This window comes from Notechis scutatus, chromosome 1 (genome assembly GCF_049901735.1).
Source record: "Notechis scutatus isolate UNSWTSFEM ecotype Mainland chromosome 1, rNotScu1.2, whole genome shotgun sequence".
In the NCBI taxonomy this organism is placed as follows: domain Eukaryota; kingdom Metazoa; phylum Chordata; class Lepidosauria; order Squamata; family Elapidae; genus Notechis; species Notechis scutatus.
In genome coordinates, this window is record NC_142009.1 from 156,436,524 (window position 1) to 156,463,946 (window position 27,423).

At 37.4% G+C, this 27,423-nt stretch overlaps 1 protein-coding gene across 2 annotated transcripts in view; it reads right to left on the bottom strand.

The window, feature by feature from the left end:
- Positions 1–27,423, bottom strand: part of COMMD1 (copper metabolism domain containing 1) — an 86,660-nt gene that overhangs the window by 48,130 nt on the left and 11,107 nt on the right. Inside the window, exons 2-3 of one of the 2 annotated variants that reach the window (XM_087949483.1) lie at positions 4,616–4,897; positions 3,876–4,135 (exon numbers count right to left, since the gene is read on the bottom strand). In XM_087949483.1, coding sequence (XP_087805609.1) covers positions 4,091–4,135; positions 4,616–4,897 — 327 coding nt within the window. In that variant the 3' untranslated portion in view covers positions 3,876–4,090. Of the gene's footprint in view, positions 1–3,875; positions 4,136–4,615; positions 4,898–27,423 lie in introns of those variants that run through there. The other variant, XM_087949478.1, reaches the window with a different exon arrangement.

Consider the following 27,423-nt stretch of genomic DNA (forward strand, 5'->3'; position numbering starts at 1 on the left):
TGAGGCATTAACTATTTTATTAATGGAATCTTTTTTATAGAGTCTTTAACTTATTAAAGAACTGCTCAAGCCTACTTATACAATATCTTTTAAAAATAACCTCATTCTGTTTTTCGATTCATCCTAATTACAGATTACTTTTATATTCTCTGCTCCTCTCAACAGTTACATCATCATAAGTAACTTCTTTCGATTTTTTTAGATTAGGATAGGCAATCGAAATTGTCAGGTTAAGAATCAAAAGCTGTCCATGTACACATTATTTCTCTACCTCATTAACATACAAGCATATGCATGTTCATTCCTTCCATCCTAAACAACAAGCAACAGTCCGACTCAGGATAAGTGGTTTATTCAGTTTTTTTCTAGGTCTCATGGATGTTCTATAAAATCTTTCCTGCATAATTTTCAATACAGAAATACAGTTAAATGTATTTGGTCAAGAACCAGTATAGAGATAATTTACTGAATGAATTGCATGGGTGGTGGGCAAATGAAAAGATGTTATAATCCAATTTATTTTTTATTTACTGCACAAATTCTGTGTAGCCATGTATTCTTTCCAGCAAAGTTCTTCAGGAGACTATCCAGGCTGAAAATAGAGCCAGGAGGGCTGCAAGTGCCCCCCCCCCCAATACCCCATTTTGGCCAGCAGGGTGCTGCAGGAGGCATCCATCCCATCTTCCCCCCAGCTGGCCCGTGGAGAACTACAATGCTGATTCGGCCCTCGAAGAAATCCAGTTTGACACCCCGGCCTAGAAGATCTGCAAGGTCCCTTCCAACTCTATTATTTGGTTAAGTGTGTAATATGTGTAAGATTTTCTGTTTCCTAATTTCAGTATGTTGAATCCATAGCAATTCATGATTTTGTCAAAATAGCAACATGTGCATTGCAACGTCATAATGCAACTTCTACCACCTGAGTGCAATTTTGTGACACACAGAGAAAAATAAGCTTACAAATCATAATGAAATTTTACCTTTTGCACCCTCCATGCCACCCATGTTTTTAAATATCTTTTTCCATATTAAATCTTAATCCTATTAAAATTGCCCCCCTTTCTCTCTGTGCTCACATACAATTGTCATCATGTGTTTTGTATTCTGCTTTGTTCAGGGACGCAGCTTTACGGAAGAGTTTCTGCTTTTTTAAAAAAATGTTTGGGGTTCAAATCCAAAATATCTCCTCTTCCCATCTAATCCTTTCCATTTTCTCCACAAAATCTTATTATACACAACAATCTTTTCGAAGAATAATGAGAATTTGGAGATCAGAAACAAAATGAATTTTTCTTCTTTAAGATTGATCAAAGTAGAAAGGATACAATCCTGAATTTGTGTTGCTTCAAACAGGAAACTGTTTATATTGTTGCTTTATTTTTGTGCCCTCCCCGCATTCTTCCACTCCTGGGGAAGGCCATGGTGTATCTGGATATTTTCAGAAGTGGTTTGCCACTGCCTGTTTCCTAGGGCTGAGAGAATGTAAGTAACCCTACGGCACATTCAACTGGTTTTGTGCCTAAGGCAGAAGTAGAACTCATGATCTCCCAGTTTCTAACCTGGTGCCTTAAACCATTACGTCAAATTGGCTCTCATTGTTCATTTAAATGTTCTTCTGCAAAGCAACAATGACTGTTATATTTTGTTAGTTATGTTGTGTTTCATCGACTGCCAGCAGTGATGGCAGTCCAGTCTGATGAGTGGGAGGAGATAGAAGGGGTGCCTGGGTTACCATCAGAGCTGGCGGAAGGCTCTGAGGAACAGGAAGTCTCAGAGCCAGAGGCAGAGCAGGGCCCATCAACTAACGCAGCTGTTTTGGTGGGGCCTGAGACAAGAGAGGGGGAGAACAGCTGGGCCCTGTCCCAGATGTGCATATGCAGTGCAGGACTGAGGGCCAGCTATTCGGGAAAAGAAGACATTAACAAGCCCCACCCTGGATGGGATATAAGGAGGAGGAATGTGGGAGGCTTGGTTGTCGGAGACTTCCATTTAGAGTTCACTCCGGCGGATTCCTTGCCAGATTTCCTTGCCACCAGATTGGTCAGGACTCTTTGTGTTGGGATTGAAGTGCTAATTGACGCCCTCTGCAGGGAACTCAGAGACTGCCTATGGCTTGTGAATCACCTTCGGATGTGTGATCTGGACCTTTGTCAGTTAATGCTGTGTATTCCTGCCTTTCTGGCTTGTGAAGACTGGGTTAGAACAAGTTACAGTTGGTTAGAGTTAGAAGCAGATGATGGGAAATACTTTTGCTTGTAATCCTCTACAATCTGAATTGCCAATGCTAGGTTGTATTAGTCATTAATACATAGGAAGATATAAATTCCCATTATATAAATTCCCATTATATAAACCCCCCTCTTGTAATGACACAAATCTCAACAGACATGACAGTCCAGCTAAATTCATACAATCATTTGAGTCATAATCTGCTTTACTTTTTGTTGTGAATAGCTGGATTTACACATGAAGCTAAGCTTTAACCTGCAGGTTACCAACCACAACACCAGGCGAACAATGTAATAAATATTAGAGTGATATAATAAAAGTTAATGGAATGGAGAATATTCTTATAAATGTCAGATACCTCAGAGGATTCATGGTTTTATTGGTCTATAGAAAATTTGTAGAAAGAGCTTTGCAAACATAGTGAACACGTGTTTGAGAAAACAGATCAGTCTGGGACACATTTATTGCAATCACATGTTATTTTCCATAACTATTTAATTTAGTTTAAATATTTCTCTTCTGAAGAAGTAATCGTAATTTGCAATGAGGTGTGTTGATCTAAGGGGCAACCCTATTGTTATGTAGCACAGAAACGCATAAACGCCTAAGAGGCTTGGTAGGCCGATTGTTTGCAAGAGTATTACACAAATCCACTCAGAATGAAAGCATAGATAACAATGGGTTGAAACTATAGTGTACCCCTTTTCCACTGCTCATCTCACAATTTATTCAAAAGTTGTAACTGAATTATAGTAACTGATGGAAAGGATAACTTAGATTCTAAACCATATAGTATAGGCAGAGGTCTACAGATGATTCTGAATCAGGGAAAAGATGAAATAAAACACCTCTGCTCTGCCTCATGTGAGTTTAAAGCACCTTCTCCATTGTCTCATTCAGTACTGAGTTTATGCTTTGCACTAAACTGGAGCATAAGCTAACAGTAACAAGTGCTGACTGTTCAAGCAGTCAGGGGTCCTAAATGCTCTCTGACCTTGCTTGCTTAGCACCAATGATTTTACCTAGTTTGGTTAATTAAATGTCTAGAAGAAAACACCCAAGCTCAGAGAGTACCAAGGACTCCTCATTTCAATCCTGAGTTACAAATATTCTCCTTTATTGATATTAAAATGATGACATTACAGCAAACATGCCTGGGGCTTGCATGGTTGTGAAATCTCCAGAATTGCTGGACTGGGTAAACATCTTAGCTGCTGTCATACAGTTGGTAACAGACCTTGACTGGCAAGAAGGTGTCCAGACCTATTCTAAAATGGGCGGCTAAATAAATAAGTTTGGCAAGTATACAATTTCGAAGGTTAGATGTATGACTGGGAATACTTCATCACAATGTATCAACTGAGTCAGTGTTTATTGCAGTACAGAATATGGATATGAAACATATGCTTGCAACATCCTGCAGATACAAGGAGACACACAAGAAACTGTACCTTGGTATTAAAATGATTTTGTTATTATAGATATGGCTTGAAATGTTATGAAATGTAAACTAGAAGGTTGAGATTGTATTTTTGTTTTGTATTTTACTACACTGAAAAAAATGGATGTCATAACTTGTTTTCTTTCTCTGCACTTTTTCTTTCTCTTATTTTTCTTTTGTTTTTTCCATATTTTTATTTTATAATGAAACTTAATAAACATTTTATAAATCAAAGAGAAGCAGTGCCTTGTTAAACGCTTAGAACTGAATGTTCTCCACCAAGTTAACTGCCGCTACTGCTCAATTAGTGCACAAATTTACAAATGATTTATGCAAACTAAAAATAGAAGTTCATATGATCTGAGATCATGCCTTTCTGCTGATAGTTCAGTAAAGCTTTAAATGTATATTTTCTGCAAGTTAACAAGAATAATTTCCTTTTTTGGGAGGGGTGGAATCAGCATTCTGTAGGAAGAGAAGTAAAACATCTTTTAATAAATTATGGAAAATTATATTTTGCTATGTGGGCTTCTGTAGGAATCAGAATAATCACTTTGATTAGATTTACCATATCAACAGTAACATATAACTCAAACAATGAATAAAGGGCTATAATTTTTCTTTTTGTTCTTGCAGTTTTAAGACATCTCTTCAGATCATGCAGGAGTTTCCATCTGAATAATATAAGTTACTCTGCTTTGGAGACAATCTACATCTTGACTGGCTTCCTGAAGTTTACACACCCATATTTTGAAAAACATTGCTCCAAGGAACCATGGCCAATGATCCAAGCTTGAGATATTAAACTTAAAGAAGCCTGCATTATAGTGATTTGTAATAGTATAAGCTGTAATCTGCAGAATTCCTTTTCTTTTCCTTCATCTTTAGGAAGCAAACACTAACATATAACATTCACATTGGTAAAATAAGATAAAATGTTCTTACCTGTCCATTTTTCTCAAGTTCCATTTCAACTATTGCCACAGGACTGTTCATCTGGTCAATGTGTCTTGACTGTGTTTTTAAATCTACTCTCCAGCTTATGTTTTTCAAGCTATTTTCCCACTTGCTTTGATTTATCAGACTCTCATGAATTTTTGCTCGCTGGTTCTTCCAAAATTTTGCAATAACTATAGCATGATCGGTTGTGATTCCCCCTGGTTTCTTTGTTTGTGCAGTCAGAAAAGCTTCTAGTTGATTTGAATCCATGTCAGCTGAAGCTATTGACTGAAACAAAATGACAATTTTACAGTCTGCAATTCCACATTCTTTGATAAAGTAAGTACAATTCTCAAATAACATATTATCCACAAATCGTTATCCTTCTATCAAAACAAGCCTAGACTGAATTATCCAATTCTCAACATGAAAAGCAAGCATTTCTGGGTTCAATGAGGATGGGGGAGGAAACAAAGAAGACACAAATTTTACTGATGTGCATATTAAATACTTAATATAAGATACATAGCTCTGTATTTATACAGAGGTGATATCAACACAAAATTTTATAATAAGAACACTGAGTTCTTACTCTTTAACTGTCTCTTACCTGGAACAGTAAAAAAATTATGTTTCCTGGGTGACACATAGATTTTTCAGTTTAGGATAATAGAAAATTGAAAACATCCCAAAAGAAAGCAATTGCAAATTAATTTTGTGCTATATGGTTGTTTGGATAGTCACCAGGAACTTTTACTTCAATCTCTATTCACTGGATGCAATACTGTTGAAGACCATTACAACATATTTTTACTTGAAGTCAAAAGAGTCATCAAACTATATGTACCAACAACAACTCCCAAAACAAAACAAAACAAAAAAGCAGATTACCCATAACAATAAGGAAACTTCAATCCAAAAAGAGAACACTCTGGCGGAAAAACAAATCTGGTCACGTTGCCAATTTCAAAAGCCGATACAAAAATTTATGCCACCAGATAAAGACCGAATGCACCAATTATCACATTAAACAAGAGGAAAACCTTCTAAGCACCAATTCCACCCGTGCTTTTTACAATTTTGTAAACAACAAACTAAAAGACTCAAGGTCCATCCCACCCCTGATAGGACCTGATGGTAAAGACTGCAACGACGACACCATTAAAGCCAACATCTTTAACACATTCTTCGGCTCAGTATTTGTAAACAGCAATGGATCATGCCTAGTATTTCCTAGCCGTACCACAGATAACAACAATGATCTAATACATATCGATTTTACAGAAGACAATGTTGAAAAAGCACTACGCAATCTAAAACCATCTCTATCTATTGGACCGGATGGAATATGTGCCTACTTCTTAAAAAAGCTATCCACTGCCATAGCCAAACCTCTAAGCATAATCTTTGAAAAATCTTTCAGGACCAGCTCCTTGCCTAACCTATGGTCACAAGCCACAGTCATCCCCATCTTCAAAAAGGGAGACCCAAGCCTAGTTGAAAATTACAGACCAATCTCCTTATGCTGCGTCACCTGTAAAGTCATGGAATCAATTATTAACCAATCCATCATCCTCCACTTAGAGACAAACAACCTACTCTCCAATAAACAATTTGGTTTCAGAAAAAAACTATCCTGTAATCTACAACTCTTACACTGCAAAAACATATGGACGACACAACTCGACCAGGGCAAAGCAATAGACGCAATCTACATAGACTTCTGTAAAGCCTTTGATTCAGTGGTACACAACAAACTACTCCTAAAAATAAAATCCTATGGTATCTCTGGACAACTGCATAACTGGATAGAAGCATTCCTGTCAAACAGACAACAAATGGTCAAAATTGGGAGCGTCCTATCAAATTCTGTACCTGTCAATAGTGGTGTCCCCCAAGGCAGTGTTCTAGGACCAACTCTCTTCATACTCTACATAAATGACCTTTGTGATCATATTAAGAGCAATTCGCGTTCTTTTCGCTGATGATGTAAAGCTGTTCAATACCACAGACAATACTGCTACCCTACAAAAAGATCTTGACTATGTATCAGAATGGTCTAACAAATGGCAACTTCAAATCTCAACAAATAAATGCTCTGTCTTACATATTGGCAAAAAAACTCAGAAAATAAAATACAAGCTGAATAGTCAAGATCTTGTTGATGACCCAAGCTCTGTAAAGGACCTTGGAATACTCACCTCTAATGATCTAAGTGCTAGAGCCCACTGCAACTACATAGCCAAAAAGGCATTAAGAGTTGTTAACCTAATCCTACGTAGCTTTTTCTCTGGTAATATGACACTACTAACCAGAGCATACAAAACATTTGCTAGACCAATACTCGAATATAGTTCACCAGTCTGGAATCCACATTACGTATCTGATATTAGCACAATTGAGAAAGTCCAGAAATATTTCACAAGAAGAGTTCTCCACTCCTCTACTCGTTGTAGAATACCTTATGCCACCAGACTTGAAATTCTAGAACTAGAAAACCTTGAATTACGCCGTCTTCGGTCTGATTTAAGCATGGTATATAAAATCATACATTGCAATGTCCTACCTGTCAATGAATACTTCAGCTTCAACCATAACAACACAAGAGCACACAATAGATACAAACTCAAAGTTAACCGCACCAAACTTGATTGCAGGAAATACGACTTCAGCAATAGAGTGGTCAATGTCTGGAATACTCTACCCGACTCTGTAGTTTCTTCCCCAAACCCCAAAAACTTTAACCTTAGACTGTCTACTATTGACCTCACCCCTTTCCTAAGAGGTGTGTAGGGGGCGTGCATAAGCGCACCAACGTGCCTACCGTCCCTGTCCTATTGTTTCTCTTATTCTTCTTTTATTTTTCTTATATGTATCCATTTCATGTATTCACAACTATGTATACACTTATACTTATTATCTTGTAAACAATTCGCAAATCAAATAAATAAAAATAAATAAATGAAATGTTTTCAATGGTTTGGCTCAGCAAAATGACAATAGCTTTTAAAATAACTTTGAGTACTAAACTGACAAAATATAAGAAATATCTTGTTTAGAATAAAATATTTCTTGAGGATGAAATATTAAACATATTTAATATAAAACAAATGGGTATAAATTAAAACTATAATGAGCATATAGTACTATATGGCATGGTGAAAAACGTATAATAGGAAATGATTATGATAATTATTTGTAACAGATGTAATTGATTCATACTTATAGTGCTAGAAGACTCTATACTCAATTTGATTTCCTGGTCCATATTATCTGTAAAGTAATTATAGTCTGAAGGAGATAGTAGTAGTACTGAACTGATTGGGAATAATTATGACATTTAGCATAAAGGTTACTGCAAAATCGCCAAGAATGATTAACATAAGTGAAATCATACAACAATTGATTTGACTTCCCCATCTCAAAAAACCCCTAAAACTCTTTAAAAAAATGTGGCTAATGAAAAATGAGAGGATGTATCTATATATGGATACTTATTATGTAAAAGTGCCATTAATAAAATGTCAACGAGAATATATGATGCAGATTTGTCAAGTCCAAAAAGATCTTAGTATGATTAATATGCAAGGTCAAAGCAGTCAGAAGGAAAAAGAACTATCGCCCAGAATGAGAGAATTAAAAGTAATACAAACACTGGCCAAATTAATACAAGATGAAAGATGCAGCAAAATATTTTAAAAAAATACATTACCACTAAATAATCATGTAAAGAGCTTCGCTAATTAGACCAAGGAGTGAAAGGTATATAAACATACTAAAAAGACTACAAAGAAGCTGAACAACTTGTTACTTATCATTAGTAACAAAAACAAATGTAAAACTAGCCTGCTTTGGAAGGAATTAAAAAAAGGAAATAAATAAGAGATAAAATAAAATGAAGGAATGGATGTCATGCACAAAGAGTTCCCGAAGAACTCAAAATATTAAATTATTCATCTTCAATCAAATATGCTACTGATCTTTCAATTCAAATTCAAAACAACATGTAACTTTTTTTCCAGAGGAAACCAGGAAATAAAAATCAACTTAGGGCCTACAGTGTTTGTGTTTAACATTTTTATTGGGTTATAAAATAAAACAAGATGCAAAATATGAAAATAGGAAAATGGTGGGGAGTAAGAGGGGGAACAGATGTGAGGCAGGATAAAAGAAAAAAGAAAAGGAACATTGACTTCCAACTCTCTCTGTTGCAGTAGAATAAGGCATTAATATTAAATCACAACTTTTTGTTTTTTTTCATAATAATATGAACAAGCCATTTCTATAAAGAACTATTAATCTAATCGGCAAAACCCAAAATCACAGGGCCTATGGTGTTGATTAATCAGAGATACCTGTAAAAAGCTCTGAAAGGATATCCCCAAAGCAGATCAGCAACAACAACATGATAAAGATAAATTATATAAATAAACAATAATTCATCGCAGAAACTTCTAACTTTACCTAGCCACTGTGGTCTAGCAATTTAATAAAAATGCCAATCCACTGGGCAGCAATTTCACACAAGCCCATGTAGAGCATTGGGATATTTAATAGCAAAGAAGAATATTACTTCAGCATATTCTTCCTTTTGTTCAATACCCAACTTTAAGCGGCAGTTTATGTGCTATTGGTTTTGAATTTGAAAACCAATACCAAAATCCCCAATCACCTATGAAACTTATGGAGACAAATTAAATTCCATCTGATCTATTTCCCAGGACTGCCACATCTATCTGAAATCTCCAGAAGTAGGAATAGAACCTGGGAATGGGGCAACAAAATATTTGCCTCGGCTTGGATATAAGGCTAGAATTATGATTAAGGCTGGTAGTTAAGGCTACCAGAACTGGTTTACAGAAATCTAGCTGGTCTCTATACAGCAGCAATGTTGGAATTCTGTATCTCTCTTTTCTGACATTTAGTGGTCATTAGTGTTAAAAAGGAAGCAAGTAAACAGCCCCCCCCCCCATTTTCTATAATGATATCATAAGAAAAACAAATGTGGTTTCGTTTCCAACACAGCTTTTCTTCTTGGCAGAAAAGAAAGTAAACCTGCAACAGTGAACTGGCAAGTTGATAACCCTGAACCCTAGTTATTTTATATTTTAGGAGAAGAATCATAAGATCTTAAAACCGAGAAAAGCATTGTTTACTGCTATAAGAATAATTTCATTATGATACTTTATTTTGTTCCAACAACAGCCTTCTGATAAGTAAGTCAGTAGAATATGAAAATTCCAAATGCCATTTCTATTGTGAAATTTTTTTTTATTAATAAGATGGTTTCCCATAGCCTAATACTATAATTTTATTATATCCAAAAGGAAAGTGGGCCTAGTACCTGAAAGCCACAGAAAATATTTATGTATATTGTGTTCTCTGAGAAAGATATGTAACAATTGTGTTTTAAAATATGACAAGCATGTAATATAAGTGAAAAAGGACAACTGACAATTTCAAATGGAAAACTTCCACTGTTTCGAGAATAGATTTTTACTTGTCAATAACAATAGTGGTGTTCTACGATTTCTTTTACCACAAACCATCTAAGCTTTTTTCTTAGCAATTCCTCAAAACTGTACATCTATGCTGATAAGAAATAAATTGAAGTCAAAGGCTCAGAGAAACTGCAATTCAACTGCATGCATTATGGTAATTTCTAACTTTCCGATTCTGTAATAGTGAAGAAAAAAACTTTGTTAAAGATTTATTTATTTATTAAATGTATTTGCTTAGGACTTAGGAGAGGAAAGACTTATTCTATCAAAATGTTTTAACTGGAAATTTGCCAATGCAATTATCTGGCCTGGTGCACAGGCAGTTTTGGGTGCTTTGTTATATATCTATAGGACATTGCTGTTTCTGTGAATTGTGCTGGTTCTCTGTGGGCTTCAGGGTACAATTCAAAGTGCTGGTTAGCACCTACCTAGTATGGTGCCAGTTTACCTGCAAGACTATGTGTCCTAAATCAGTTCAACTTCCTGCAGCAGAATTGGCAGTTAGCATGCTCCAGGTTCCTTCCATTAGGAATTGTCATCTTGTGTAACCTAGAAACTGTGCCTTCACTGCCGTAGTGCCAAAGATCAGGATGCCCCCAACCCTTCTGGCTTTTCACAAAGCATTGAGGATCTGGATGTTCCCTCAGACTGTATGGTTGGGAGGTTGGATCTGTTTGGTTTGGTCTGTGTGGACTCCGAATGGACTGTTTTGTTTCTGGGTGTATGCAATATTTTTTGCTTATTATTTCAATCTATATAGTTTCTCATATCAAATTCATGTTTCTGGACAGCTAACAGTGTTAAAAGAAAACAGAATACACTCCTCTCCAAACCCTCACCCCAACACACACAGAAATAGCAGCTAGGGTAAAAACAAACATAGTGTTTACCGAGTCTGCTTTAATGCTGTATAAAAGATTCCTAATTCTATAGAACAAGGCAACTCTCTTTCGTTACACTTCCATCTGGTCGCTGAGTTAAGTAACTATTTGGCAGCACTATCTGGGCTGCAAGAGAGACCAGAGCTATAACTTCTGCAGCCATTTCCTTTTTTAATTTGTTTAAACAGGTTGGACAACCAGTTGACTTAGAGTTCAAAGCTCTGAAACTGAACAGCTTTCCTTGGCATAATGTATATTCCGGTAACTGACAGGACTTGGCTCTTAAACTTCTGCAGCTGCACGATGGGGAATTCCCTTAGCAATGACTTCTGCTCTTTAGAAGACATGGCTGTCTGCTAGACAGAGGGTTATTTGAGGAAAGTTATCATAGAATGCAGTCTGGTATAGATATGGCCTAGCATACGGCTGCAATAACATACATACATAATCAAAGCTGTATGTATATAATGACTTGTCACAAGAATCAATAAATTCATTTCTCAAACTCCACCTCTTGAACAACATTTATCTGGACTACTGCTAGCTACAGAGGCAAAACTATTTAACTCTTTCTGCCACCAGAAAGATCAATTAGAAAAAAACATACAGATGCACCCAGGACCATCCCATAATGAGTGTATCTCTCACTCACATCAAAATCTTTTCTTGAGTTCCAAGGACGCTTTCACAATAGCTGCATCTGGGTTACACACATACAGGGAAACAGTAGAAGCCCTTAAAGATGAACTCCTTGCTGGCATCTAGTGATCATACACTGACAGGATAATAGTCCTTTGGAGAAAACACTGGTTGCATGAGACACCCAGATCTTACAAACACCACTGCAGCACACATTATGTATGGCAATGAGTGGCAGCTTTCCCCGCAGCTGGCAATGTCTGAATGCTAGCCAGGGGAAATCACCATTCACTGCCTTTGTAATGCCATGCAGAGAAACTATTAGAACAGTAATAGTTCATATTAAGGTCATGCTGCATGCAATTTATGCCGACAATTCTTCTTCCTAGCTTTGGGATGAAAGAAAAGCTTGAGAGAGCAACTGAATGGATAAGGTCCATGCCAAGGCTCTGTAAGATCATGCTCCAGGTCCTTATATGATTGGAGGCAATCCAGCCTCTGATGCGCATAGCATGGATAGCTGATGATAAATTCCTGCAAGACAATGTCAGATTCTGGTCTTCCCAGGTACTCTAGACTTAACATAGATAAATCTAATTTTCATGTGGACACACACACACACACACATTATATTCATCTCTAGGAGAATGCTGATTTTATGGACATTAAGCATTCATATAATTAAATAATTATAAACATTAGATACATCAGTATAATACAGGTACGTGATACTGTTCGGTTTGTATTTATTAATGGAACAAAAAATGGAACTGAAAGATATGTTGGGTGCTATTAGTATATAGATCAACAAAATTTCAATTTTTTCCCCCTTTAAACTGATTCAGGAGTTGTGATTAACCAGTCCTGATATTTAGGATCAATTGTGTTTTGTGTGAAAGGTTCAGTTTGAAGAGAAAAAAAAATAATCCTAGCTATTGACAAAACAAAAAATAGTATTTAACCAGTAAGACAGGATTCTCATATCGATAACAAGCCTCATCCCAGTTATATAAGCAAAGCCTAAAGGTACACTGGTTTGCCTTCTCAGACAAGATTGAATAACAGAATAACAGCCCTGGAAGGGGTCTTGGAGGTTGTCTAGCTCAACCTCCTGCTCAATCAGGAGACCTTATACCATTTCAGAAAAATGGTTATTCAATCTCTTCTTAAAAATTTCCCCACAACTTCTGAAGGCAAGCTGTTCCACTGGTTGTCCTGTTAGGAAATTTCTCTTTAGTTCTAAGTTGCTTCTCCCCTTGATTAGTTTCCATCCATTGTGCACCATTAGTTTTTATTTAAAACCTTTATAAATTTATTTACAAATAAAGCATTTAGTTTTATAATGGGAACATATTAGTTTCCATACCATTGTGTTGGGTATCCCCCTGCACAGTTTCCAAACATGAGAGGAAGACTGACAGAATCTACAGCTCTGAAATGTCTATAAATAGCCTTTACGCTTGAAAATAGGTTATTTACTGGATTTCCTGTATTATCATTTCAACAGTATTCCTAATAAATCATAATTACAAAGACTGCATAGATAATTGTTTCTTGTTCTTGTTTGGTCCAGATTGTATGCGATCACCCTAGCAACAATCTGTTCTGAATATTATACTTCTACACAGACTGTATTCATAGAAGGTGGCAGTTTTAATATTTACTTGTCTAACTAATTAGCAGTTCTGCCCTTAGTCCAACTTTGCTTAGTGCTCTAGCTTTCCCTTTTGGAGTAGGCTAGTATGATTAAATTAGTTATGCCACATACAATAAGAGCTAGGTTGAATGATTAGTTTAGTTTACTTTACTTTACTTTATTGTCATTGCACCTCATACAATGAAATCAAACACCATCTTCATTGCACATCATGACCATGACCATGAAAATAAACACAAACACACATCCTTCACCTTTCACACAATGAACCGGAAACCCCCGACACCACACCAACACTGCACTATACAGCAGAATTCAAAAGAGCTACTGCCCTGGGATAGAAGCTGTTTTTCAGCCTATTTGTCCTTGTTTTTATTATCCTGTACCGTCTGCCAGATGGTAATAGTTCAAAAAAAAAAAGGTTCCCAGGATGAGATGGATCTTTGAGAATGTTTTGAACTTTTTAAAGACAGCGGGAGCTATAAAGCTCTTCCAAAGAGGGGAGAGGGCAACCAATGATCTTCTGGGCAATGATATTAACCCTCTGGAGTGCTTTCCTGTTTGCCACTGTGCAATTGGCAAACCATACAGAGGTTGCAGTATGTTAAAATGCTCTCTATGGTGCAGCGGTAGAAGGTCACCAGCAGTTTTTCATTCAGTTGTTTTCTGAGAAGCCTCAGGTATTATAATCTCTGCTGGGCCCTTTTGACCAGGGCTGCAATGTGAGCATCCCAGTTCAGGTCCTTTTTTATGGTAACACCCAGAAACTTAAAACTGGCCACTTGCTCCACTTGGTCTCCATTGATAAGCAAGGGCTGAATGTCTGATCTGTTCCTTCTATAGTCCACCCTAACCCTAACCCTAACCCTGGAGCTCCTTGGTCTTATTGGTGTTGGGGACCAAGTTATTGTCTCCTCCAAGTTATTACTGTACTATAGTGGGTTTCATATGAGGATATCTTTGAAAAGCATCTAAAATTTTCAAACAAGGCAGTCAATAGTATGAAAGGGTCTACTCATATATATCACTCCAGAGTTCAAGAAACGTGTATTGGTTATTAGTACCATTTTCTTTCTTTAAAGTGTTTATAGGGTCTCTGTAGAAGAAGGGGTGGCAGAACTGGGAGCAGAATCAAAAGAGAAATCAAGGTAAATTGTGAGTCTGTTGCTACAGAGCCACAAATGGACTAAGCCCAAGTCCCCTTGAATTCCGCTGATCCTTATCTAGCACCAAAATAATGCTAATCATTAGCTGAAAACAGTCCTATACATAGGCATTAGTAATAAATCAGTTTACCGGTAATTGGAATTTCACGTGTGGTCCTGGCCTTTGGCACCTGATGTTCTCCTATATGAATTTACTTGTTAATTTTTAGAGGCTTTTTTATGGTTGTCCTTCTGAAATCATTTGTGTGGTCAGTGGTCTCAAAGCCCCTCTTAAGATCAATTCTTAAGATCTCTGGGCTGGGAAAGTTTCCTTACTTGCATCCTTACTGTAGTCTGAACAGAGAAAACACTGGGCAAAGTAGTTTACTGCTCTAATTAATTTGCTTGCTTGCTAATGTTTAAATCTACCTCGTTCCAGATATTGTATGGGGGTTCATTTTTTGCCTTCCTGGACCCCAGGAAAACTTCCTGGGAGAAAAATAAAGCTTTATTGAGCAATAAAGTAGCTAGTTTATACATTACACATGTGAGTCTACTGTTCACGCTTGACAGTTGATATTAGTAAATAATCAAACCTACAAAAATTCTGGTGCACACTTAAATAAAACTTGTATATCTTTTAGTTGGATACATCAAACATCAGGTGTCTATTAAATTCAGTTATTCTATATAAGTCTTCCCTCCCTACCGTGTTTCTCCAACAATACGGCCTCCACCATGTTTTATTGGCATAAAATCAAATTAAGACCCTCCCCCAAATTAAGCCCCATATTAAACATGCGAAATGGGGGAAGCGGGGGCTTGCCGTTAGGAAGTACTTTTGTTGCATGCCCGGATATGGTGCTACCTCTGCGTTGGTGGGGCACTTCATATTCGGAGACCTCCCACCGTTGCTTTCCCTTCTCCCTTGCTGCCCCTTCTCCCTTGCTGCCGCGGCGTTAGAGCAACGCCGCGGCGCTTTGGCGCAGCCACGTGCGGCCAGTCAGGGCTCCGCCCTGCAACCGGAGCCCTGAGGAGACACTTGGCTTCAGGCGCTCCCGTCTTCCCTTTGCTTTCAAGGTAAAGCGAATTATTTTACAAAGCCTCCCCTGCCCGAGAGGGCAGCCCAACCCCATGTGGGAGGCTAATTTCCCGGGCCTCTTCCGTTCCTCCCGACCTCCCTACACTGTGCGCCTCTGACGCGCCGGTCCCTTCAGCCCAGCGAGCTCTTCCACCTCAAAGAAAGGCCAGGCGGGCTGCTGCAGAGCAGCAGCAGCGGGTCTCAGCCGCTCGCAGCGGAAACAGCCACCACCCTTAGCCCGACGTGGGGAGAACGAGCGAGGTTAGCGCCCGCCAGCCCGTCCTTCCTGCCTTTGGAGGCACCTGCACCGAGCGCCTCCGCGGCTCGGTTTCCCCTACTGACGGGTCCTCCTTTCGTGCGGAGGGCTGCGGGGGAATGCGCTCGCCCGAGAGGATCTCTCCCTCTCTCTTCCCGCAAGGTCAACGTCTGCACTGCGGAGGAGAGGGCTGCAGCCGGTTCCTCCTGCTTGCTGAGAGGTGAGGAAACCGCGGCTCGCCCGGGTGAGATTTGAGAACGAGGGGCAGGAAGAGGCACACGCACACCCGTGGCTCGCTTTCCCAGCTCTGCCCAGCATTTACGGCTCTGGCGCGGCCCTGGCAGGATGAGTAGATATAAACCTTAGACTTGGTAATATGCCCAGATTTGGCATATTATGAAGTTAAGGATAAAAAAATGAGAGAGGAATACAGAAAAGAAGCATAGAGGGTTTTTTAAAAAGGAAAATAAGGCTGTTTCATAGCAAACCTAAACTTCTCCCATCATCTTTATCTATCTGCAGATTTCAAATGTAAGATAAAGGGTTCTGCATTTGAAGGATTATCCAAATCTGTGAATCTGATTTTGACAACCAATGCAAAATGTAGTTGGAAATGCTGAAATTGTATTGATCTGGCAAGAGTACTCGGTTTTGTGAAAAGCTTTATCTTTAAGTAAAAGGGTTTACCTCTTTAGTAAAATCTGATAAATCAGTATCTTATTTTGGCTAGAACCCACCATCAACAGAGACTACCAATTCCTGCTGCAATACATATAGCATCTCATTCTTGTATTAACATGAAGGAATTGTACTGTAACGATATTGGAACTAGTTCCAGTCTTCCTTCTCATTAAAGGAAGTTTAATCACATGATAAAACCATTTCCAAAGGAGAAGTTTTCTGAAAAAATCCTTCATAAATTCAGCCAGATTTGATTGACTTGGGGATTTTCAATGTTAATCCCATATAGAATTTTAATATGCAATTCTGACTTTTAAATAATTCATTTATCCAAAATATTATGACTGGCTTGCATAACAGCGGGCAGTCAATCAATCTTTATAGAGAGCCACTTTTTCCTGGCATCTGTTTTAAAATCACATTTAAGGTCTGCCAGATCTTGGTGGATCAGCTTCAGAACTTGTATCTGAGCCAGGATCTCCTTTAACAAATTAGAATCCTCCTCTGCCATCTTTCCAAGCTTGACAGATGGCGATGCAGTTGTAATTAAGCTAACTGTTGAATGTTTGGATTTAATTGCCATTCCACTGGCTCACTGAAAACAAATGAAAAGCTTTATTTACCCAGATCAAAGTCTTTATCCATACCGTGTGACAAATTGAAGTTTGGAAACACTTTAATCAGGAGAGACATGAGAAATGTGACACAGTGGCATCCCAAAACAGAAACCTGGTTATGCAGTTAAAGGCACCGAACAGTTGGGCCCGCCTCCATTTTATTACCTTTCCTAAACTATGAGGCTACAAAAATAATGTTTGATTGCATAACTCAGCTGCCTGCCCTGTAAGTTCCAGAAATATTTCACTTTAAGTGGCATACTGCTATTGCATCTTGACTGGCAATATTATCACTATCACAATATTATATTATCACTATGTTAGTCTTATTATGGAGGACTTTTTATATAACCAGTCCTATGTGCACCATTTAGATGTAGCAGAACTATATATTTTCAATAGATTTATTTTCTATAACCTGAATGTCTTCTTAATGTTTTGTTTCTGCTTCAGAAACTGGACAATTCACTAGTTTAGTATGATTTTGGGGTCAACTGGTGGGTTTAATGGCCTGCTCTTCCATGGTGAAAATATCTGTTGGAATACAGGATCTTAATTTACTCATTGACTAATAATTAGGTGGAGGCCACACGCTTTCTCAGTTAAGGTATGATACTAGATCTCCAATTAAATGGAAGTTCAAGTAGTCCTAGACTTATGATAATTATTTAATGGTCATTTGAAGATAAAATGGCCTCAGAAAGGGTGCTTTTTGACCTGTAAAATATTTCTGATTGTTGTAACTCCCCCTCCCCTGATCAACTGTTTGCAGTCTGGGTGCTTGGAAATCTGTTTGCACTTACGACCTGTTATCAAGCAATTCACAATCACGTGCCTGCCGTCAGCAATCTCCTCTGGCAGATTCCTCGGTAAATCAATGGAGAAGCCGGCAGAGAAGATTGCAGGCTGTGGCTTGCCTGCCAGGAGGGTTTCCTTTCATCTCTGAGGGCTGGCCCGAAAGAGCTGCTTGCCAAGTGGAGCTCCTTCAGCAGGGTGTAGGAAAATATGAAGCACATATTTTCAGGATCTGAGCTTTCTTTCTCCATGTACCATCCCCTTCCAAATGTATAGAGAGCCAATATCCTCCCGTGGGGTGCAGAAATTGAACTTAATCCTGAAGATTCCCTTCTGGGCATAGAGGGGATCTCGTCTCCTTCAGCAGTGTAGAAGAAACATAGTGTAGATCCAGAATTTTGAGCTCCTGAGTGGAGGGACAGTGTACTAAGTTAAGAAGTACAGGGTAGGTAGGCATTGAGAGGCCCGACTTAGGCCGCACATTTATCTCCCCCCAGGGCTGAGGATCAGAGGTGGTATTCAGCAGGTTCTGACCAGTTCTGGAGAACTGGTAGCGGAAATTTTGAGTAGTTTGGAGAACCATCAAATACCACCTCTGACTGTAGATTTTACAGTATCCTTCCTCTGCCAAGCCCACCAAGCCATGCCCACAGAAATAGTAGTAAAATTTTTTGAATCCCACCACTGCTGAGGATCCTGCTTGGATTTAGGCAGAAAGGATTTTCAGCTCCTGAGGAGAGCTGTCAAGGTCTCCCCACCTCCAAGAGGCATTCTAGGTTTCTTACCATTTAATGACCACAACCAGGACTGATGGAATTGTAGTAGTTGAGTGAAGCAGTCACAAGATGTCTTATTTAATGACTATTTCATTCAGCATCCAAGATTCAGGTCCAAATTGTCGTTAAGCAAGTACTACCTGTATATCAATGTTAATACATTTCTGTGGAACAGAGAGTGGAGGATGGTGAGAATAAATCAAGTTGTCTCCTTTGAATGTTTTTTATTGTGTGGCTCTCCAGGTTAAGGGTCTTGTCCTGGTTTCATCAACCATCACTGCAATGCTTTATATAAAACTATTACCATAAATTAATTTTGATTTATATTGTTTACAGTGTATTTAAAGCACTATTGTTTTTACAGCAATAGTTTAGTCAAGGAAAGTGAAATATCACTTTGCATAATTTGTCGAACTCTCATGTAGCGCATATATAATTAATGGTATTACCACATGGAGATGAGGCTTTAAAAATTGAACTAGAGTGAAAATTAGAAATTTGAAAATTTGATCAAAATGAAAATTAGCAAATTTAAAAAAAGCAAAACTTTTGGCTGAAAAAACAATTGCCTTTGAACAAACTTTTGGGGGAAAAATTTGACACTGTATCTTAATGTTTTTGTCGTTTCACTTAAAATGCTAAAAATAGAAACAGCTCTTGTTTTCAAGACACGAGGAACAAAACTTGTAGCTTAGTTTGGTTAAAATTAGCATATAGACACTTGAGGTTGATATGTAATTACTGCATATTTAAAAAGTGCTTTTTATTGCATAGTAACAGACAAAATATATGTATTTTCTTTCATAATACAATGGGAAAATCATACTATTCCAAAAAAGGTAAGAAAAGAAGGTAACTTTCATTATGTAAGATAAATTCAGAGAAACTATTTTGCACTTACCAAAAGGAACCATAATGAGCAAAAGTTCTGTTATTATTTTCAGACCATAGCTAAACATGAAGACCAACAGGATATATTACAAACCTCATATTTCTACTCTTTAAGGATCTGCAAGCTCTAGTAAAAGTCAGTGAAAAAATAGGGCTATTTAAAAATAACAGATTCGGCAGCCCATGTTAGAATAGACAGTGAAGATAGTGCAGTGGTTAATAGCTTCTGCTTTTTGTGATCAAGCACCAACAGTAAAGGAACAAGCAGCCAAGAAATATACTACAAACTAGAAAGTGGTAGGCAGCCATGAAAGCCTTGGAAAAGATATTCAAAGTTGCAGACATTGATCACATTGATCAATGGACATTGACCATTGGATGCTGCAACCATAGTAATTGCAAATTGGTTGCCAAGGGCCTGAATCATAATCATGTGACTGCAGGAACGCTGCAATGGCCAACTTCAAGGACTGGTCATAAGTCCTCCTCTTTTGGTGCCACTATAACTTTGAACAGTCACTGAACTAGTGCTTGTAACCTAAGGGCTACCTATACAGTGGATTATTGGGAAAAAACCAATGAAGTAACTAATTGCAACTGCAATGTATTTTAAGTTCTTCCATTTTGTAGATTATCTCCTAAAAAGCAAACATCATACAACTTTAAAACTGCCACATTTGTGGAAAATTCTGACCTGGTGCATCTCAGGGTTGGTCTCTATAAGTGCATGTATCTTCAAACAGATATAGGAACATAAATAATCATTAGATTACTACCTACCAGATAGTATATTATATAAGGATTAGGGAAACGTTGGGTTTAAATCCTCAATTTGCTCCCTAGTTCTCTAAGTGATTGCTCTGATCTACTTGGGACTTCATTCTTTGCTCCTTTCCACAGTTCAATCAAGACTACAAAATGAATTAAACAGAACAAGGCCTTAGTTAACAGGTTTGAGACACTAAATCCAGGATTAAGAAGAGCACTATAGCACTACCAGGATTTTATGGCACTTGTTAAAGTTTCTATAGCAACTTAACCTTGCCTGCACTGAGTTAAAAAGATATGGATTCTTCTTAGATCAGGATGGAGAATATCTCAGAGCTACAGTTCAACCTTCCATATCCCCAGTCGAGCTGGGATTGAACTTTTCTGGCCTAGTTTTTAGCATTCCTTTTAGGATGGGAAGGGAAGCAGGAAGTCATGGAGAGGCAAATTGCTTCCATAGATTCCCTAGATTTAAAATCCTACCAAAATTTAGTATTTTGAGTGGGGTAGGAAATATGAGCCTTTGGTTGTAAGGGATACGAGGCAGGGAGGAAATGGCTTGCCTTTTAGAATGCTATCACTATTATTCCTACTGTTAAACATTATCTCCCACCCACCCAAGAAATCTGTTAAAAAAATAAGTTTAAAATAGGTCTCAAAAGGTGGTTTGGGGGAAAAAGATGAAGAAATCACATTATAAATTGGCTGTAACTTAAATGATACAATACTGGAGATCTGGGAGGGCACAGGGAACATACTTTTTATTATTATTACCTTTATTGTCAGATTACAACATGTGTACAATGAATTTGGCTACAGGACTTTTTTTTTGCCAACTTCAATTTTACATGCTAAGGGCTGGAGATTAGATAAGATCAGAGTACTGCAAGCTTGCCAGGTTATGTAGTTCTATTGTAAGATTCAAGAGAGAGACATGTTTTTCAAAGCTGCTGTCACTAAGACCTGGACATGGCAATATTATTGAATCAGCTGCCAACTGAGCCTAGTACATATGACATAAGTAAATGGGTTTGGGAGAGTATGGATGTAGCAGATGACCCGGAGGAGCCCAAGGGCAGGGTTAAAACATCATCAGTATGGAGTTTCTACGTCATTGTAAGACTTAAGTCCAGCCCCCCTTGAAGTCTGTTGACTCTTATTTGAAGCCAATTTCCTTTGATCATTAATATATCAGATTCTTGTGTATTGGTAGAATGAAATAAACTTGCAGTGCTTTTGAACTCTATCCTGGCTCCTGATTTCTTATATCTGATAATGTTGTTCAAACTCACAAAATGAATTGTTCAATGAATCAAAGGAGGCTAGGTTCATCCCTAAACAGGGACAATCTGCTTTAAGGCTAAATTAATTCCATATTTTGCCTATGGCTTACTTAGGAGTTAATTGACTCTCTTCACTGCTTAGACAATGCCCTAAAAAGCTCAGCAAAGCATTTTCTCCTTGGTAATTTTTTCTTACTGATCACACCACTGACAAGGCACAGTTGTATACATAATTTTCTTTAATGAAGTTCTGATAACTGACTTGAAAATTATCAGCTAAATAATTAAAGGACTTAATAATGTTCCATCTTTCTCTTTTCATACATCTGAAAAATTTCAAGAATTAATTTATTGTGAAGATTCTTAGATTAATAGTGAAAGAAACACTTGTTGTATCAGCGGGATGCTTAAAAGGTTGAAAATCTCATGCCCAGGCTATATTAAAAAGATATTACAGAAGATGTGATGGTCAAGGACATGGTTCATGGTAGGAAACTTCTGTATTTATCATATTTCCACTTATTATACCTTGACAATAAGAAAAAGCTTTTCCTGTGTTTCCTACCTAAGAAAATTATACTCTTTTTTTAAGCATTCCACTAGCAAAGCCTCTACAAATTTATTAAAATTTTCTATTTTGCTACCCTTTTAACTCCAGGTGACCAAAACTTTTATTTGGCATCTAACTAGACATTTGCTTGTTTTTATAAACTCTACAAACTTTGTTTACAAAATACTTGAAAAGATGATCATCTGCTGTCTTCTCTGCATGTGTGATTTATAAACAAAACCCCTATAATCATTTTTTTAACTTTTTAAAAAAGTTAAGCAGAAAGGGAATATTTTTAATCTCTATTTTTTCCTTTCTACTTTTAGTAGTGAATATAAGGTGCTGAACATATCCCTTAATCCTCTGTGAAGCTCTTTTACAATTTATTTCAACCAAGTGATTTGCAAGGCAACACGATTCACTTTGACAAAACAATGTGGTTAGCCTTGAGCTGCCATGGGAGAAGACTCAACTCAGCCTTCTTTTGCAGCTGGCTGGAGGTTTTTTTTTTAAATCTTGAAAAACATATTGTGTTTAGTCCCTTGATTACAAGGGATTGTCAATTACATGCTTCTGCCTTTTTTTGTGGTTGAATTTTCATCAAGGCCTGTATCAGCTTGGTTTCAGAATTCTTCACATGTCATTAAAAATTCAGAAATTCACTTTACTTATTAGATTGATATTCTGTCTTACATTCCGGAGGTCATTTTACAGAAAATGCAGACACTAGGGCAGTGGTGGCTAACCTTTTTGGCTCCTGTGCCAAAAATTGTGCACGTGCTTGCACGCTCATGCTCGCGTGCCAGCACCCAGAAGGCAATGCGCGCCCCCCCACACCCCCTACACATGCGCACGCAATCCCACCCACCCCCACCGCCCCCTTACCTGCACTGTGCCTCACAGTGGAACCGGAAGTGATGAACAGGGCTCAATTTTGGCCTACAAAGCTTGTAGAAGCCTGAAGAAGCCTTCCTTAAGCCTTTGGGAGGCCAAAAAAGGCCTCAAACAGGCTGAAAATCAGCTGTGAGGCGCGCACATGCGCAGTGAGGTAAGTTTGCCTGTAGCTCGCGTGCCAACACAAATGACTCTGCGTGCCACCCGTGGCACGCGTGCCATTAGGTTCGCCATCACGGCAATAGGGTATTGGATCATGTAAGCTATAAGAGGTTTCACAGCTATACAGGAAACATGTATCCCTAATCTTTCGTTAAGACATATTTCGTTTGGAATATTTGTCCTTTAATTTTATAATACCATGCTTTCTTCATCTTGTTTACATAGAAAAGCAAGTAATTGGTGCACATCCAAATTAGTAAAGATAATAAGCATTAACAAATCCTTTAGAGTAGAAACTGGGGTGTCATATAGTAGATCTGCACAATTTGCTATTGCAAAGATCATCTTCTAGGAAAAATTCTAGGAATAGCTATTAAAAGAACTGCACTTTTTATCAATTTGTTGCAGAGTTTGACTATCAGTTATACAGTATAGGCAGGATGCCTATCATTAAACCAAACAAACAAGCCAATGATAATTTTTTCTACTTCTTACTTTACTTTCCCCAAACCCATAGTTTTTGACCTCCCTTGGTTTCTAAAAATGCAACATCACAGAAGTTCTATAAAAATATCAAACAATGACCAAAGTTTAAAGCCCTGTCTGCACAACTTCAATGAACTAATTTCCAGATCAGGTAGGTGTTAATATTCCATTTGAGTACAAAATAATTCAGCTTCATCTAAAAAAATCATATAATTCAACTGATTATTAGGGGAAAAGCTTCATATATATAGTAAGATACCGGCAATACTTTACTTATTTAGCTTCTTACTTGGGAAGTGGCTCTATACTTTATCATGCTGTGAATAAGATCAATGTTTGCTTAAAATAATTTTAAGATTATGACTTATTAAACTAATGAGACTTGGATGAGCCTTTTCATTGATTAAAAAGATTGAAAGAAATAAAATATTGTTTCTAAAATGAAAGTACATTACAAAAACAAAATATCAAATGAATCTTTCAGGTCATAAATAGTACTTGCCTTTAAAAAAAAGTTATAGGTAATCCTCAATTTACAACTATTCATTTAGTGACCGCTGAAATTTGCAATGGCACTGAAAAAAGTGACATGAGTTTTTCATACTTACAACCATTGCAGCATCCCAATGGCCATGTGATCAAAATTCAGACACTTGGCAACTGGTTCATATTTATAATTACAGTGTACCAAAGTCATGTGATCACCTTTTGCGACCTTCTGACAAGCAAAGTCAATGGAGAAGCCAGATTCACTTAACAACTAGGGAAAGAAAGATCATAAAATGGGGCAAATCTCACTTAGTAACAGAATGTTGAGCTCAATTGTGGTTGTAAGTTGAGGACTACACCTTCCTTTCTACTATAGAGGTCAAAAGAGAAATAATACTAAAAGCAGGCTAAGGGAAACAAGATTGGAAGAAATGCTGCAAGACAAAAATTTAGTTAGACTCAAGTTCAATAATGCCTAAGAAACGATTATCTATTTATCGGATGAGTTTCTCTACAATGATTACATAATTTCAAAGAAAACGTTAAAAAAAACTTCAAGATATAGTATTTTTATAATAATTTCGTAAAATAAATATTCTTAAAATATGTTTCATGTTGAGAATTGATTATTCCATGTGAATGCTTTCCAAGGACTGAACATACCACAACATAGCAAATCTGTTCATTTGCTTTATTGCAGCAAATATCTTCCCCAACAACAGACTATTGCTTTGGGACACTCTACCCTTTTAGGATTTGCAAACAGCTGTTGCCATGTGAACATATCTTCGGTCCTTTAATACTCAGTTCAAACAGAAGTCTCAACATTAATTAAAGTAGAAGGCAATTTGCCTTCTTCAAAAGCTGTCACGTTACTTCGGATGAGGAGCTGCCAGGGCATAGTTGTTTGTTTGTAATTGCTGCCAAGCTCCAAGCAAAGCTCCAAGCAGGACTCCCACCAGATATGCTTAGCTTGTGATCTGGCAGCTCCTTTTGCCTACTTGTAATAGCTGACAGTTTCCAGATGTTGCTTCTGCTTCCTTGTCTGTATGTTTCCTTAATACTTTTCAATCTATATCCTTCTTCACTCTGTCTTAGCATTGCTTTTGTAAACTAATAGCCCAGGTGGGATAAGGCTGCCTATGGACATCACCCACATGTTCTAGAAAATGCCAGGGTGTGGCACAATTATGAGTTACTGTATGAATCAACATAGGAACTGGGGATGGTGTAGCAGATGGAATGGCAAAATCTGGGGGTGCAGTAAAAGGGAGGACAAGAGAGAACTAAGTCTAACCCTCCTTGAGTGCTGCTGACCCTTATCTAACTCTAACCAAGTGCAGACATTAGTTTAGAAGATTCCTGTGAATAGGTTTTTAGCAATAAAACAGTTAAACTGAACTTTCACGTGAGGTCTTGGTCTTTTGTACCTGATGGAAAGTGTTTCTGCCTGGTTATAGCTGTTTTTCCAAAGTGTGGACAGGAGCCCCAACTTCACTCCCTTACACTCTAACAAACATTTGATTGGTCAATTTGAAATAAGATTAAATCTTAAGAGAAGATAGGTCCTGGTATTTTAATAAACTTGGTGCAGTATTTTTAAAAGAATAACTAGGCAACAGATATTACAAATTGCTTTCACACTGCTTTCTTTGCTTTCAATTCCAGGGATTTGTTAAACCGCATATTTTATCATTTATTTAGATTATGTCAACTTATACTTGCAATTAATTTTTGATCCTTAATTTCTGTCTTAAAAATAGAATAGTACTAAATGCACAATTGAGAGTCAGTTGTCAACTTTGACAACTTTTAAGATGTGTGGACTTCCAACTCCCAGAATTCTCAACGCAACTCATCTCACAGGGTTGTTGTGGGAAAACAGAAGGAGGGAGGAGTATGGGAATGTTTCTGCCTTAAGTTTTGTGTGTGTGTGTGTGTGTGTGTGTGTGTGTAAAAGGGGGGGGGGGGGAAATAAAAAATCTAATTCAGACTTTGCGCCAATCTCAGATACTCTGTAACATGAAGAGATTAAATAGTTGCTGCTTGATTGTGGTATTCATGTAAATACCCTATAACAAGCAATTAATATATATGTTGTATATGAGCTTTCTTCCATTTCTGTCTACTTGGTCATTGGATCAAGACAAAATCTCCACAAAAGAAAGGAGTTGTAAAACAAGCAAAAAGAACAACCCAACCGAATCATGAACTTCAGGAGCTGGAAAAATTACTCAGGCAAATTTTCATATACAATCTGAAAGCTGCCTATTACCGCATTTTACAAGAATCAAAATCTATAGCAATTATTTGTGATGGCTTTATTTACTCTACTAATTAATAAATCCTAGTAAATGAAAACATTACATCGTTTATATTTATCGACAGGCTTCTCCAAACTGGGATCTTCTGCATATACCAAGATTGTAGCTCCTAAGCCAGGGTTCTGCTAGCTCTATAAGCTAGAGAATTCTGGAAACTGCAGTCTGAATTTTTTTTAGAAAATACACTGAAAACCTTCTAGAAAGATTCTTTCAAGAACAAGAGAACTATTGAAGATATGGACATATTTATATAATCCTCCTGGCAACAATACAGAAGTTAGAAACATGGAAATATAAGAAAAGTACCAATGAAAAAGGGAGGTTTGTTAAAAAGGGAGGTTATTATTATTATTATTATTATTATTATTATTATTATTATTATTATTATTATTATTATTATTATTTAATTAATATCAATGTAATGAACGTTGTTGTAAAACTGATGAATATTTTCTAAAACTATTTGTACCCAGGCAACAGAGTTGAAGCAAAAATGGAATTTTTATGTGTTATAAATAAAAAATCTTTATGCAAAAAACCCCAAATAAATCCCAATATGGAAAGTGCTTACCTGAGATTTTTTTTTTTAATCTCTCAGGCAAGCCTACTGCCTAGACCAGGGGTCACCAACCTTTTGGACCTCAGAGACCACCAAACTCATAATTTTAAATCCCAGGGACCACTAACCAGTTCTGTGGGTGTGGCCTAATTTGTGGGTGTGGCTTGGTAGTCATGTGACTGGCTGGGCACGGCTTGTATGCAAATATTATAAATATTGATATAAATATTGATTTTTTTTATTAAAAAAGAGCAACTTTTACCCAAAATCAGGCAAAGCAGGCAAGCAGATTGAATTGCTCACAGAATCACAGATTCATTCAGAGATCTATCTATCTGCCATCGGCTAGCTCAGGCTGTCACATAAAATTTGCTTGCAA